General features: G+C 43.6%; 1 protein-coding gene across 3 annotated transcripts in view; it reads left to right on the forward strand.

The window, feature by feature from the left end:
* The window catches only part of IRF3 (interferon regulatory factor 3), a 251,590-nt gene extending 240,367 nt beyond the window's left edge, over positions 1–11,223 (forward strand). For all 3 annotated transcript variants that reach the window (XM_078655266.1, XM_078655267.1, XM_078655268.1), the window contains 2 exons: positions 7,032–7,156; positions 7,503–11,223. In XM_078655266.1, the coding sequence (XP_078511392.1) occupies positions 7,032–7,156; positions 7,503–7,673 (296 nt within the window). In that variant the 3' untranslated portion in view covers positions 7,674–11,223. The remainder of the gene's footprint in view (positions 1–7,031; positions 7,157–7,502) is intronic.
* Positions 11,224–16,785: the final 5,562 nt, after the last annotated feature.

A 16,785-nucleotide genomic window follows, 5' to 3' on the forward strand; every position in this document is an offset into this window, starting at 1 on the left:
TTCCTCTGCCTCTACTTCCATGTATATGTCTATGGTCAACTCCCCACTGTCCATTGTCTGAGTCCATGGGCAAACCACTTCTTGAAGTATCATCATCTGATGTAGCTGAGGTACATGTCTTGACATAGTTTGTAGTTGAGTATGGGTTACCTTGTCATTGGTAAACTTCTTCACATCGTTTTGAAGTGGAAGTATTTAAGTTTGGGTCAGGAACTCTTTGTATTTGCCCAGTTCCTTATTTATTTCCTGTAGTTGTTTCTTAAATAGTGTTACTTGGACTATTGCCTTCAGGTTGTTCTCTTCGGTTTGTATTTTGATCAACAGGGCATTTGATAGTTGTTTTGCTGTTTTTATTTTTAGTACTAGCCTGGCACGTGTACACTGCCACGCAATGAGCGACCACTCCTCTCTAAAGTTAGCGTCCTCTAAAATGATTCTTAGTTTGATACCTACGATGAGGCCTCTTGGAGCCATGTTAGCTCTTCGGTATTCCATCATTATTATGCTCTGTACAGGGGTCCCATGCAGACAATCTCAAGTGGTCTATTTCTAACAAGATGCCTCCCTCCGGCACCCTATGAGGCAAAAGAAAGTGATACCAATCACAACACAGTGAAGTCCCCCTGGATCGGTATGTATGTATGATTTAAGTGATTGTGATCGAGCAAAGTTTGCTTGTTCAGGACAAAATTACATGAGGATTCTGGGCAATCTAGGGGCATATTATCAAGCTCCACCGATAATTATCGCTGAGCGCGTTTAGCGCGCTTTTAATTATCTCCGGCTATCGCTGGAATATATCGCCAAGCTAGCGCTATATTAGCAACACTTAGCGCTATGGCGATAAATATTCCAGTGATAGCGGGGTTTTCCATGGAATATCACTGCTTTTCCAGCGATGTTCCTTGGAAAACGGCGATAAGCTTGATGATCGACCCTGTGGCCTTAGCCCCACAATCCACCTCCCGTGTTAGGTATGCCTTAGTCAGGAATTTAACAGACGTTAAATTCCTGAGTTAAGGCAGAGTTAGCGCGATTTAAAATATCGCTACACCTCGTTGGTAATATTGCAAAGCTGCCTTCGTGATATTTTCCCATGTTGATTTCACATCCATGCCTACTTGGCATCTCATTATCGGTGCGAGGCGAGGCGTGTAAAAAACAGGAGCTAAGTCAAGGAATCACGCGCTAAATAATGCGATAAAATTATCACCGCTTTTCACCCGAAAAAAGACGCTAAAGCGGCGGTAATTTTATCACGCCCCCTTGATAATATGCCCTCAAGAGACCTGATCTGGTCCTGAGTAAAACCACATGACCATAAATTGGCGAAAAAGGTGGCTGAAACATGTAGACCGAAACAAAAGCTTAAGTAATAAAACCTTGAAGGCATCACTTTTAATTTCTAATCTTGCCACAAGGAGCCATACTAAAATACAAACCTAGGGTACAGTTTAGACAAATTTATTTTCTCAAGGTCTCTCCTGATATACTTAGTGCTTCCCCGAGGGTCGAGGTTGTAAGCACACCCTGATACATTTTATATCTTGGGAACTCTATGATGAAGCATGCCACTCGGCTGATCAGTGAGTGTGTTCTTTTATAAAAAATTCAATTAATATTTCCCCTTTAGGTAGATTTGGGGGATCTTTAGTGTGAGCCACTAGTAGGTTCACTCTCTTTGATTATGATGATGTTATTGGGAAACTGAATCAACCAATGTGAATAAACTGCTTCTCTACTACCCCCTTTCATTTATCTTTTTTACAGAGAGCCAGACACATTTCAACATCCCTTATAAGACTGTATTGTTTCTCATGCTCCTCGCTTGAGCCACTAGTCAAGGGTTCATGGAAAACGAGGGAAATGCGTACAGGAATTTTGCACATTTGTTGCCTTCGCTAGCGGATATGGCCTCCAACTGACAAACTCCTGGAGTTGTCTTTCAAGTGAGGTGCGAAAAGGCCTATTGTGCATGGACGCCGCTTTTGCTGTACCGCCTTAAACAATTGTGGATGCTACTGCATTCCTTTGGCCCGGAATGTTCACCATTACTGAAATCCTGTGCTGAAGGCAAAAGTGCCCAAATTATTTTGCTGTTCAAGAAAAAAGGGGTAACCCTGTGTCCCTCAGAACCTGAGTAATTAATGGTTAAACAAAAGAATGGTTTTGTTGGGTAAGACACATTACTTTGACACTGCTAATTAATGCAATCAAGGTGCAATGCTCTCTGGTACACACATATAATGAGAAATAAATGCTCAAGCAATATACAAATAAAGGATGTGAGATCAAGAGGTTATTTAGTGCAATTTATATCAGAATTCATTCATGTTTCGTCTGAATTACTTCATTCAATGATAACATTTAATGCATGATAAGACCGTCAAAAAACAGGTGCAGTTAAGTGACATTTGGTGAAAAGTGCTCAATATGTGAAAAAATATACAGTGGAATGGAATTTCCTATATACAAATATATTCAAATATTTCATTAGCCAGATGCTGATTTACAACCGAGGATTCCTAGTGTTTCTATTGGGATCCTGGTGGTTCTGGACCTATGACAAGCGTCGATGTTTCGACCCTCATGCGCCCCAGTTGGTGGTCGCGTCGGGTCTTTTTCAAGACAGGTGTCTTTGAAGGAAGTAATTCAGTATTGTATTTGCATCTTGTGTCTTAATTTGTTCCAGTACAGCCCACTTGAAATCATCCACTATGTATCCTACACTAATATAGTGACATTTTTGTAGTAATTCTCTTGCATCTGAGGTTGCTCCTATGTTCACCAATGCGTTGCTTTACTTTCCTGCTGGTCATCCCTGTATAGCTTAAGTTGCAGGGATGTGTAATGAGATAAACCACATGTTGAATTATAACTGGCATGTCTTTTTACCCATATTGCCAGATCTCCTGTTTTTAATACTTTGTTATTGTGCATACACTGCAATTCCCTCACTGGTAGTGACTGCTAATATTTGGTCAATTGGATAGAGGGGTTCTGTTCTGAGTCTTAAGTATGCACTATCCCTGGTGTGCACTAAGATATTGATAATGTTCCTTGACCTTTAGTGTACAATCAGTGGTTACTTGAAACTCATTTTGCCAGTATTTAGGATATGCCAGTGTTTGTTGGTCAGTTTCTTGATTTGATTTGATTGGATAAGACTGAATAGGTAGCGACACACCAATAGTTGTCTTTCCTCATTTTTCATGTATGTTCAAACAATGCCTCCCTAATGTTGTTCTTCGCCCTCCTGAAGGATTTGTGTATTATTTCTTCAGGATATCCCCTTTGCCTTAATTTGTTGCTCAGCTCATTGGCCTGTGTTTTTTAAATCTTCCATCTTGCTGCAGTATCTTCTGTGTCTAAGAAATTGTCCAAAGGGTAGATTTTCTCATAGAGGGTGCAGGTGGAAGCAGTCGAAACTGAGAAGATCGTTCTTATCAGTAGGTTTTTGGCATATGTCCATCCGTCTTTTGTCGTGGATGATTTTACAATCCAGAAAAGTTAATGTGATATTATACTTTAAGTACATAAACTTCAAATACTCATTTTATGTGTTGATCCATTCCACAGATTCCATCTCCTTCCCTCCCCTAGTCTCCCTTTCAAATTATCAACACATCGTGGATGTATCTTCTCCAAAGTTCTATATAATTCCTGTGTGTATTTCTTTGGGTCATGATTTTCATTTGTTCAAAATGGTGAACATAAAGGTATGCGATGCTTGGAACAAAGGTGCTGCCCATTGATGTACTGTGTACTTGTAGGTGCACAGACACTACAATTGCAAATAAACATTTTTCAAAGCCAATCTCCTGGATATTAAAACAAAATGGCTAGAGTTGTTGTGGGGCCCGTCCTCAGAAAACAGTAAATCCTCCAAAACCTTCAGAGCTTCATACTGGGGGTAAACTCTTGTAGAGACTTTTGATGTCTTACTCAATGATGAGGTTATTCTCTGGGTTGTAATAAATGTCTTCAAGTAGTCTCAAATCTTTCGTGGATTTGATGTAAGAAGGACTCTTCTCGACAATGGGCTGGAGGAAGTGGTCGCTAAATTTTGACAGCGGTTCTATTATTGGAATAAATTCAGACACAGTGGGTCTACCAGCTATCGGGGTCCTGTTATTTTGTATTTTTGGTATGGTGTAATAGGCTGGGAAAATCTGCTTCCTTCCTGGATATCCATCTGTTGATCTCAGCCTCCTCAGTTAGGTTGTTGATATCACTCTGTAGGGATTCTGTAGGATCTTAGATAAATTTCATATAGTTTTTTGAGCCATTCTTCTCTATAGTACATTATTTTCTGCTGTATGACTATAGCACCCTCTTTTGGTCTGCTGTTTTTTTTACCAATTTGTCGTCATCTCTTGTGGGATCTTATGGCATTCTTGTCCTTATGGCTCAGTTTCTGGAATGTGCATATCTTTGACAGATCAATGGTTTCTGGGTCCTTTATTACTGCCTGCTCAAAGATCAGTATTTCCACCGGTATTGTATTACTAGATGGAATAAACTTTTACTTCTTCCTTAAACTGGAATCATGTTCTTCCTTGTCCCCTCTTTTGTCTGAAAATTATGCCTTGAATTACAGTTTTCGGAGGAACTCTGCTAGTTCACATCTGGTCCTTGGAAGCCAGTACAAATCCTAATCCATTGTTTAATAGATTTATTTGGTCTTCAGTCATGACTTTGTATGAAAGACTAACATCGAGGTCAACGTGCTGTCCCCTGGGGTTGCATCCTGTGCCATGTTCCTTGTATTCATTTATAAGGTCCGGCCTTCCCATTGTACTTTGAGTTCCATTCTATTTTTTGCTTCTTCCTCTTCCCCAGCCTCATCCTAAAAAAGGGAACCTATTCCTGTGTGCCAGGAAACCTTGATTGAACTTAGGAGGGTACTGGCTGTGCCACCCATAGAATGGTAGTAGGCTAGGCTGTACTTGAAATGGAGGGGGGTAGGTTGGACATGGCATCTGTTTGGGCATAATTCTTGTTCCTCTGCCTCTCCTTCCATGTATATGTCTATGGTCAACTCCCCTCTGTCCATGGTCTGAGTCCATGGGCAAACCACTTCTTGAAGTATCATCATCTGATGTAGCTGAGGTACATGTCTTGACATAGTTTGTAGTCGAGTATGGGTAACCTTGTCATGGTTAAACTTCTTCACATCGTTTTGAAGTGGTAGTATTTAAGTTTGGGTCAGGAACTCTTTGTATTTTCCCAGTTCCTTATTTATTTCCTGTAGTCGTTTCTTAAATAGTGTTACTTGGACTATTGCCTTCAGGTTGTTCTCTTCGGTTTGTATTTTGATCAACAGGGCATTTGATAGTTGTTTTGCTGTTTTTATTTTTAGTACTAGCCTGGCACGTGTACACTGCCACGCAATGAGCGACCACTCCTCTCTAAAGTTAGCGTCCTCTAAAATGGTTCTTAGTTCGTTACCTACGATGAGGCCTCTTGGAGCCATGTTAGCTCTTCGGTATTCCATCATTATTATGCTCTGTACAAGGGTCCCATGCAGACAACCTCAAGTGGTCTATTTCTAACAAGATGCCTCCTGTCGGCACCCTATGAGGCAAAAGAAAGTGATACCAATCACCACACAATGAAGTCCCCCTGTATCGGTTTGTATGTATGATTTAAGTGATTGTGATCGAGCAAAGTTTGCTTGTTCAGGACAAAATTACATGAGGATTCTGGGGTATCTAGGGGCATATTATCAAGCTCCACCGATAATTATCGCTGAGCGCGTTTAGCGCGCTTTTAATTATCTCCGGCTATCGCTGGAATATATCGCCAAGCTAGTGCTATATTAGCAACGCTTAGCGCTACGGCGATAAATATTACAGTGATAGCGGGGTTTTCCATGGAATATCACTGCTTTTCCAGCGATGTTCCTTGGAAAACGGCGATAAGCTTGATGATAGACCCTGTGGCCTTAGCCCCACAATCCACCACCCATGTTAGGTATGCCTTAGTCAGGAATTTAACAGATGTTAAATTCCTGAGTTAAGGCAGAGTTAGCGCGATTTAAAATATCGCTACACCTCGTTGGTAATATCGCAAAGCTGCCTTCGTGATATTTTCCCATGTTAATTTCACAGCCATGCCTCCTTGGCATCTCATTATCGATGCGAGGTGAGGCGTGTGAAAAACGGGAGCTAAGTCAAGGAATCACGCGCTAAATAATGCGATAAAATTATCGCCGCTTTTTGCCCGAAAACGGACGCTAAAGCGGCGGTAATTTTATCGCGCCCCCTTGATAATATGCCCCCAAGATACCTGATCTGGTCCTGAGTAAAACCACATGACCATAAATTGGCGAAAAAGGTGGCTGAAACATGTAGACCGAAACAAAAGCTTAAGTAATAAAACCTTGAAGGCATCACTTTCAATTTCTAATCTTGCCACATAGAGCCAAACTAAAATACAAACCTAGGGTACAGTTTAGACAATTTTATTTTCTCAAGGTCTCTCCTGATATACTTAGTGCTTGGTCGAGGTTGTAAGCACACCCTGATACATTTTATATCTTGGGAACTCTACAATGAAGCATGCCACTCGGCTGATCAGTGAGTGTGTTCTCTTATAAAAAATGAAATAAATATTTCCCCTTTAGGTAGATTTACGGAATCTTTAGTGTGAGCCACTAGTAGGTTGACTCTCTCTTTGATTATGATGATGTTATTGGGAAACTGAATCAACCCATGTGAAGAAACTGCTTCTCTGCTACCCCCTTTCATTAATCTTTTTTACAGAGAGACAGACACAGTTCAACATCCCTTATAAGACTGAATTGTTTCTCATGCCATTAAAAGGGTGTATTCAAACCCGAATAGCAATCGCAGTGGCTAATGCCTTGGAGCAGGATAAGCTGTGCTGTACAGGAAACAATAACCTAACATAATGTATGGCAAGCTGTGTCCCTATGCGTATATAGAACACAGGATATCAGTGGCAGCCTTCGTTTTTGTGTCAATGTATGAGATTCAACCAGCTGAATGATATCTCTGTTTCCTCAGAGCTCATTGACTTCATGGATCGCAGGCGACCTCACTCCCCTCACTACTCCATTTGGTTGTGTCTTGGCGAGCATTGGCCCGATGACAGACAGAAGCCCTGGAATAAAAAGTTCATCATGGTGCAGGTACTTGGTGCCCAGATCATCTTCCCTTTTCACCCTCTGCCATTTTTTAAATTGGGAGACACTTTGGACTGTGCCTCCAAACACATCCCCAGATGTTTGTTGTCAGGGGTCATGCAGAAGATTCACACTGGCACATCTCTATGCACAAGTCTATCCAGCAGCATGCAAAACTAAACCTACCCATTCATTCATAGAACGCCGATACACACACATTCTGGACCTCTAACAGAAATGGGGGGAAAATCTTATTCTCCATGGGAGGTTTGCACAAATCACCTCTGGCTGTCTGTTTGTTGTGCTTTCTTCGCATTGTCTGACTTGTCCCCCTTGTCTCTCCATTCTACAGGTCACCCCAGTGGTGTTCAAGATGCTACATGAAATGAGTTATTCCACTGGGGCTTCCTCCCTTCAAGGCTCGGATGTGAACCTGCAGATCTCAGATTCCCTCTCCAGCAATAACCTCCTGAGCTTTCTGCATGAGTGGGAAGAAAAGATGGAAATCGAGGCCTGCACTTAATCCACCAAAGATCCTTGCTCACACGTCTGAATACTGGATATTTGTTCACCTATGTTGATCTTTTTTAGACGTGTCTCATATAAAAACATGGCTTTGCATTCATCATTACATCAGGCCGAAACACGAGAAGATTCAAGTAAATCTCATGTATGCAACAAGTCCATCACAAGACCGCATTTTTCACGAAGTAACAATCCTTTTTAAAATGAGGGGGTGGAGATATGGCTTTCGAAACCCCATGATCCTAACTAATTCACCACAATTGCTTCACAAGTGGCATATCATCTGCAGCACAAGAGCCCCACTCAAGGAGGATTGCCTGTATATGCCACATACATCTCCACTATAATATTAAATCAGGATATAGCACATTGCTGACTCTTTTTAGGCTGAATTGCTTCCCTGGCCACCAAAGAAAGATGAGTATTGTGAACTTAGGGGCAGGTGAACAAGCCCCTAATGCCATAAAGGCTTAGCCTTTTTTACAAGGCAGTGTTAAGCCACTTAACATAGCTTAACACTGGCTTGTAGATAAGGCCCCCTTTCATGCTATGCTTAGCATGAAAGAGGCGGGCCGTGGGTGTTGCGGTGGGCTTTCCACTGCAACACCCATTGATTTTGACACTGCCCCCTATGTACAAAAGCAGCGTAAATAGAAGGCAGCACCAAAATTAAGACCGAGGGAACCTGGTCTTAACTTGGCAAAACGAGGAGAAATGCATATTTTCTCCTTGTTTTTGCTTTTATTTCCATGTGTGCTGCCTTTTGCAGCGCACATGGGAAAAGCAAACTGCTATGGATTGTTTATGTACAGGGACGTCCCCCTTCCTGTACATAAACAATCTGTAAATAAAATGCCATTTTGTGACTTTCATGTTTGCTGCATGAAGCAGCATTCATAAAAGTGAGAAAATGGTATTTTAAGGATTGTTTATGTGCAGGAAGGGACACCTTCCTACACATAAACAATCATCCCCTGCACCCAGACACACCTACACTATGGTGCAAAGGTGCCTGTGTTGGCGCTAGACTACTAAGTGTAGGGCCATTGCAGGGGGAAACGCAAGGCTGCACCATATCCTTGTAAATATGGCACAGCCTTGCGTTTCTGAAGTGGCTGAGTGAGGCGTTAAGCCATGACGGCTAACGTCTCACTCCGCCACTTCCTCGTACATATGCCCCATAGAGTCTACATCATTATGGGTCCAAACTGTAGTCCCAAAAAAACTTTGGGCCAGACTTACTAACATTTTGCATCATTGTTGTGCCACTTTTTTGGCTCAGCCAAGTCGCAAAATGCAAGTCTAGATTTACAAAGCTGTGCAAGGGCTGATTTGTGTCTCCATGCAAAAACTTTACACTGCATTAGGTAGGTGTTACATAGGTAGAGCATGGGAATGCCCATACAGGCAATCATATATTTTTACACAAATCCAGATTTACTAAAGGCAGTAAACTTGGGTTTATGGCAAAATGGTGCGCATGCCTGAGAGATGCGTAACAAGGAGAAACATCTTCATTTCTCCTTATTACTTCCTCTTTCCATGAGTGCTGCATCCTCTACAGGACACATGGAGAGAGTAATAGACCACAAAACAATGCTGCCTGTAAAGCGTGCGCCCTTGCACCATGGCGCAAGCATGCCTGCTTTGGCGCTAGGCTGCCTGAAGTTTGCCAGCGCAGGAAGAGATCAGAGGTGTGCCAAATCTTTCTGAGTATGGCACATTTCTGCTCTCTCCCCTTTACTTGCTGCGTTGGGAAATTCGAGCCTGGATTCATATGCCATGCATTTCCAAAGCTGCCAATAGAAACCGGGATGATACACAACGTGTAGATTTAGATCACAATCTTGAAAACTGTTGTAAATGAGAAGTAACCTTTTCCTTCTGCAACACATTAAATGTTGAGGGTGGCATGCATGTGCCAAGTTGGAAAATCACTTCAACTCATCCCAATGTTAAAAATGAGCACATAAGTCTTGGGAAATAGGATAGTTGCTTATGTGTCCTATAGAGTGGGTGATTGGAGATACATTTGACAAAATGATGCATCAAGAGAGAAATTATTTTACAGTGGTCAGTAAGTAAAATCGCTGTTCCTGAATGTAAAAGGCCTACTTATAGAGTTCATGTTCTCATTGAGGGGGGTCTGTTGGCGCTATTACCAGATAACAGATGTTTATTGTTACTCACCTTAACAGTACTTAAAACGTAGGGGCATATTTACAAGCCCCTATCGCCACCGGAGCGTCACTTTTATTTGATGCTCCGGTGCCACAGCGCCCTTTCTCATTTTTACTATGTGGCACTAAGCCACTTAACGTGGCTTAACACCACCTTGTAAATATTCCCCTTTTCGCTGCAGTCCTCTGTGGCAAAGGGGAGTGCAGTGGGTGTTGCTTGGGCATTCCACCGCAACACCTGCTTTTTGACGCTGCCCTAGATTTACAATGCCTAGGTAGCTCCAAAAACAGCGCCATTCTAACACCATGGTTACCAGGCATTAGAATGGCGATACGAGGAGAAATTATTAATTTCTCCTCTTTTTTTGATCTTTCCATGTGTGTTGCATTTTGCAGCACATATAAAAAGAGCAAAGCACCATTATTGATTGTTTATGTGCAGGATGGGGTCCCTTCCTGCACATAAACAAACGCCCATGCAGCTGGGTGCCTGCGCTGGCCCTAGGCAGCTTTTTTTGCACCAGCGCTCAGGGAAACACAGGGTGCGTTGTATTCTTGTGAATATGGCGCATCCCTGCATTTTAAAAATGTCAGAGCACGGCGCTGCTGTATTTGCCGCAGATCCGCGCTTCAACATTGTTTCGTAAATATGACCATTACGGCCTTCCTGGCAACATTGTCCATGGACCCTAATTGGAAGTCACACCTCAGTCCTACTAGTGCACAACAAGACCCAGATGCAGCACGTAATTAATTTGGTAACTCAAGTGGCTCAGACTCCTCTAGATTTCCCAAATCTACCCATGGTCCTGAACTTGCCTAAACGTGGGCAATAGGAACTAGACCCCATAGCGAAACCTGCAGCTACTCACTGGAATGAGATTTTAAACCAATCCTGCTGGTAACCAGAGGGAACCTAACTTTTCCTAACATTTATTTCACTACTGCCTAGTGGAAACCAGAGACCTCAGTCGAACCTGCTGCCATCCTGTAGAATCTATATACCTCAACTAAACCTTATGGAATCCAACGTGACCTTTGCTCCTAGAACAATATTTGGGCCCTTTGTAGGCAACCTCACCTTCACACAGTATGAACATTTGACATACCTGGGACTCCATTAGGTGTGTAGTGCATGCTGTGCATCATGTAAGCTACAGTCACCTTCTGCGGCGGCCAGAGTGAGAAACCAGTTTAACTACGGTCACAAGCTGCCCTTAATGCTCTTGGAAAATAAAAGATCTACAGGATACCACTATTGACTTGAGGACAGTTTAAGAAAGTGTATTTTAATCAAATTCGTCTATTTCTATTTTATATGTTTATGCTATGCCAGTGAAAATAAATATGGTCCAATTAAATATTTTATATTTTGTTTGAAACAAGTGTTTGAATTATAAACATACATTATCCTGCATTTATTCTACATTATTTCCAGAGAACAGCCTAACTTCTTTGAAAAATCTCTACACACAACCTTTCAGATTCCATGTTATAAGTGCTTTATTGACAAAAAACTAGGTTCACACTTGCAACCGTTTTTATTAAATTCTATCTAACTGCACGTTTTTATTTCCTTGTGCCGTGGTTCTGGTTCAAAATGTCTGTTTAGAAATTGAACACATGAAATACGGATATTATATAAAGCATAAAAGCAGATCCACCAGTGTATCATACCATTTATTGAAAGTTTTGTTGCTTGGGAGGGACCGCATGACCACCTAATACACCCCCTTTTTTTCAGTCAAGGACCCTCCCTACCCACAACAATGATAATAAGCAGCATCTGTATATATATTTTACACTGCATCCACTCAGGGCTGGTCAAACTACACGGCCTCTGTTACATTAAGAAGTTACAGATTGGTAATGAGACCCAGGAAACAGGCAGGTACAAGTGTTTTATTGAGGCGTAAGTTACATGTACCCCTCCAGGCATCAGGATGTAACCAGCTCAGCCCCAGCTGTAAACTTTAAACTTCACCTGATAGGGATAGGACAGTCAAGCTAACGACATCACACATTCCATATCATTTACAAAATTCCACACCAGTCTAGAGCAGAAGACAGGATGCCCGTCACAAAGAAAAGCACAACAAATTTGAAACACTGAGCAAAACACAAAACTCTCAATAGGCACTCTAAAAGAGCGCAACTTATTTAACCTTTACAGAACATAGAACACCACATGTAGACCTATGTAGCAGAAACTAGCTAAAAATAGACAGCAACATACACCTCCCATCTGCCGTACATGGGACACTAAACAAATAATTCCATCTACGATAGACTGCGTGGGCCTTGGTTCACGCCTGAGCTTTAGACCTTGAAACATACGTGTAAAGTGTGGGAGAGAGCTTGGCGTTCTGGGGGCTATGGTTCTATGGGTAAAGATGCCCTGCGAGCCAAACAAAAACTTTATTACACGGCCATTGGATTGGCCAAGGGCCAGTATTATTCGGCTCGCATCGATTGGGCTAATAACAATTCAAAATAAATCTTTGCTATTGTACAGAATTTCCTGGCACCTAGTGCCCGGGTGACCGGGGCTTCAACGTCGGATACTTGGTGTAATACTTTGGCAAAATTGTTTAAGGATAAAATCACTAGTATCCAAGAGACGTTTTCAACTCCATCTAGGAAGCCTATAGGTGGGCTGCGGGCCGGGCCGAAGGCTGGCTCAGCCCCCATGTTTCCCACGTTTAGTGTGGTGGATATGCCCAGCTCCCTCAGGATTCTGAAGGCACTTAAGTCGGGTTCATCCAATGACCCATGTGCTGCCAGGCTTCTGTCGGATGTGGCTGACACCATTAATGCAGAAGTGAACTTAATGGTTAACCAGTCGCTCCGAGAGGCATATGTTCCAACTTAATGGAAGCCTCTTATTTTGCCTCTCCTTAAATAGCCGTCTCTCGATCCTTTGTTTCCTGAGAACTACCGCCCTATTTCGCTCCTACCTAGTTAGGCTAAGGTTTGCGAAAAAGTCATTACCTCCCAACTTACTAACTATGTTGAGACATCTGGCTTGCTCCATCCGGCACAGTCTGGCTTCCGCGCTTCTTATAGCATGGAGTCTGCTCTGCTTGAGGTGATAGAGGCGATCGGGGAGTGTTTGGATGCCGGCGGGAGAGCCCCATTGGTTATGCTAGATCTCTCTGCGGCATTCGATACTGTGACCCATTCTCTGCTACTTGATCACCTGTCGGAGATAGGCATCTCCAGCTCAGCCCTGCGGTGGATTAAGCCCTTCTTGGAAGGCCGGACACAGCGGGACTGGCTCACTCCCTGTGCCTCTGAGCCAATGCAGGTAACTACCGGGGTGCCGCAGGCTTCATCACTGAGCCCCCTACTTTTTAACATCTAAGTGACTCTGCTGGTCTATCTTGTGGAGTCACTAGGGGCCAAAGTGATGGCATACACTGACGACACCCAGCTCTTGTTCTCTTGGAGCAAGGAGGATGACTTGGTAGTGGCGGCCCAACGTTGTTTGTCCGGTATTCCAGTGGCTGGCCAATGCTCAGCTGAAATGTAACGAAGGGAAATCAGAAGTGCTCCTCTATGGCTCGGTCACTTTGGATTTTAAAGACAGGCTTTGGCCTTCAGGCTTTCCCCGTACTATGGCAGACAAAGGTGCTGCAATAAATCTGGGCGTTTGGTTCGATGACAACCTGAATTTCTCTACACAAATAAAGAAGCTGGCGGGCACATGCTTTGGCACCTTGAAAATCTTGAAGTTTTTTCCCTGTTTGCCAGGCAGTGCCAGAGGAACTGTGGTCCGGGCTCTCATCTTGTCCCATTTGGACTATGCACTAATGCCCTATTGGTGGGCAGCCCGGGCTACCTTATTAAGAAATTGCAGGTTGTTCAAAACTCGCCGGCCAGACTGCTCTTTGGACTGACATCAAGGCACATTTGCGTTCCTTGCACTGGCTTCCACTTGATTCGCGTTTGAAATTTAAGATGTTGACCAACGCTCATAGAGCCCTCCATGGGCTTAGTCCCATCTATTTGCAGAGGAGGTCAGGATGACAGCTGCGCTCATCCGCCCAGCGGCTTTTACAGACCCCCAGGTTCAACCGCCAAAGACTGGGTGGTATCTCGTTTGTGCGAAAAGCCAGTTTGGCTTGGAACACGTTGCCCTTGGCTCTTCGGTGTATCCAGGAGGGATGTATGATGTTACAACGCATGCCTTTACGAAGTAAGTTTTACAACGCAAGTCGTTACAACGACTAGTGTTGGGGGGCGCTGAATAGTGAATAGTTTAATTTACTATTCCAACTCCAATCCCCGTGGATAGTAGGGAAGGTGTTGGAAACTATTCCCTATCCTAGAGCGCCCCCCAGCGCAAGACGTTGTAAAAGTTGCGTTGTAATGGTTGCGTCGTAAAGGTACTTCGTTGTAAAAACTTTGCTTTTCTAGTTGCTGTTTTGTGCTCATTTTGGTAATTACCTTCAGTTACCGCTGGGGCACTTTCGAGTAGCTGCACGCGGTATAAATTAAATATAACATAACATAACATAACACCCAATGGAGTACGCACCCTCCACACAAACAACACGCAGGCATTCAACCCAGTGGAGTACACAGCCTCCAAGGAAACACCCTCTACTGTTCCTGCCTTATTTTTGACTCCAGAAACAATAAACATTCTACACACTGTCCCGTCTGCACCTTCAAACTGGCCCCCTCTCTCCCACCCCCTTCCCCTCCCACCCAACACCCATTCCACCTCCCTGCACACATTACCTCTGCTCTCATAAACGCACGCTCCCTTCCTAAGCACAAATATGAAATCCTAGAGCTACTAACGAGCCATAATCTACACCTCCTTTTCATTACTTCTTCAGGACCTGATTTCTGTGCTGCTTTGCCTGAGGGCTATTGTGTACTCAGACTGGACACACCAATCAGAAAGGGAGGTAGCTTAGCCATTATCCATCAAGAACTTTATCCAACTAAAATAGAAACCTTAGACTCCCCAGTCTGTGAAGCGCTTAGCTTCTCTATTTCCCTTTCCAATAACCAATCGTTTAAAGGCACCTTTGTCTATCGCCCTCCAGGCCCTCGAATGGACTTCCTTTCAGCGCTAGACAGCCTAATAGAGCCTATAGCAGGAGCCCCCAACCACACTATTCTAGGAGATTTCAATTTCCATCTAGAATCCCTTAATGATAAAGACACTTCTCCCCTCACAACTGACCTACAAGCAGCAGGACTCCTTCAGCTAGTGACTAAACCCACCCACCTGGCGGGACACACCCTCGATGGTCTGTTCACCAACAACAGCAATATCGCCCTCTCCTCAGTCATCCCCCTTACATGGACAGACCACGTGGCAGTTCTCTTCACTATCCAAATCCGAAACTCCAACCTCCGCCACCCCAGCGCCCGCATTCCCAAGCACACCAGAGCATGGAAGAACATCGACATCCACCTCCTCACAACTACCCTCTCCAACACTCAAGACATTCCCACTACTGATCCGGATCTAACATCCAATAATTACTCACTGTGGTTACATAGAGCCTTCACCACCTTGGCACCGTCTAAGACCATCTTTACCAATCGGATCACCTCCTCTGCCCCCTGGTTTTCAGAGGTGCTCAGACTCCAAAGGCAACACTGCAGAAATTTTGAAAGACACAGGCGCAAAAACTACAACACCCACGACAAAATGAAATACAAGCACTAGCCAAATATAAACAGCTCATCATTACAGAAAAGAGCAATTTCTATCTATCCCAGGTAGAATCGGCTCAACACTCTTCCAAACAGCTGTTTAAGGTAGTAAACAAACTATCTAATACTCCCGTGTGTCCTAATGCAGATACCTCTCAAACCTGCTGTAACTCCCTCGCCAACTTCTTCTCAGACAAAGTCACCTCCATCTATTCTACCTTCGCCTTTCAGGCCAACCCCGAACCACAAATACACACCCTCCCATTAAAACTACCTCCCCAACGTTTTCTAATTTTAACCAATCCTCCCCCGAGCAGATTTCAGAACTAATCTCCATAAGATCAGGATCCCCTCTCGACCCCTGCCCACCATCCATCTTAAAATTCATCCCTCAATCCATTACCTCTTCTCTCACCAACATCTGTAACTCAATGTTTCGCACAGGCACCTATCCCGCAGTTTGGAAAAAGGCTATCATAAAACCTCTCCTTAAAAAAACTTCCCTCGACCCCTCAGCCTAGGAAAACTACAGACCTATTGCCTGCCTTCCTTTTCCATAGAACATTTTCGAAAAAATAATGAATAGGCAATTATCGGAGTTTATCAATCACAACCACCTCCTGGATGACACGCAATTTTGGTTCAGGAAGGGCCACGGAACCGAAACGGCTCTCATCAAGGCAACAGACGAGATCAGGGTGATCTTGGATCAAGGCGGTGCGGCAGTCCTCATACTATTGGACCTGTCCGCTGCCTTTGCCACGGTCGATCACACCACTCATCAACTCAGCAAAAATCTGTGAAGCACTCATGAACCACCAACTGTCCGATTTCATTGAGCAACATCATTTGCTGGATGACACCCAATTTGGATTTAGAAGGAGCCATGGGACTGAAACAGCACTGATAAAGGCGGCTGATGAGATCAGAACTATTTTAGATCATAATGGGGCAGCTGCTCTCATTTTGCTCGATCTCTCCGCCGCCTTTGACACGGTCGATCATTCCATCTTGATCGACCGTGTCTCAGCATTGGGGGTTAACCATCTAGCCAGAGACCTTATAGCTTCCTTTTTGGCCAACCGTTCCCAAGCTGTGAAACTTGGTACTTTCTACTCGCCCACTTCCACATTACCCTGTGGAGTACCCCAGGGATCCTCGCTAAGTCCGACACTATTCAACATCTATGTGTCGGACTTGGCGAGGGTCATAAAAACTTATGGGCTGAATCTGACCACTTACGCAGACGAC

The sequence above is a fragment of the Lissotriton helveticus genome, chromosome 7, assembly GCF_964261635.1.
Source record: "Lissotriton helveticus chromosome 7, aLisHel1.1, whole genome shotgun sequence".
Classification (NCBI taxonomy): domain Eukaryota; kingdom Metazoa; phylum Chordata; class Amphibia; order Caudata; family Salamandridae; genus Lissotriton; species Lissotriton helveticus.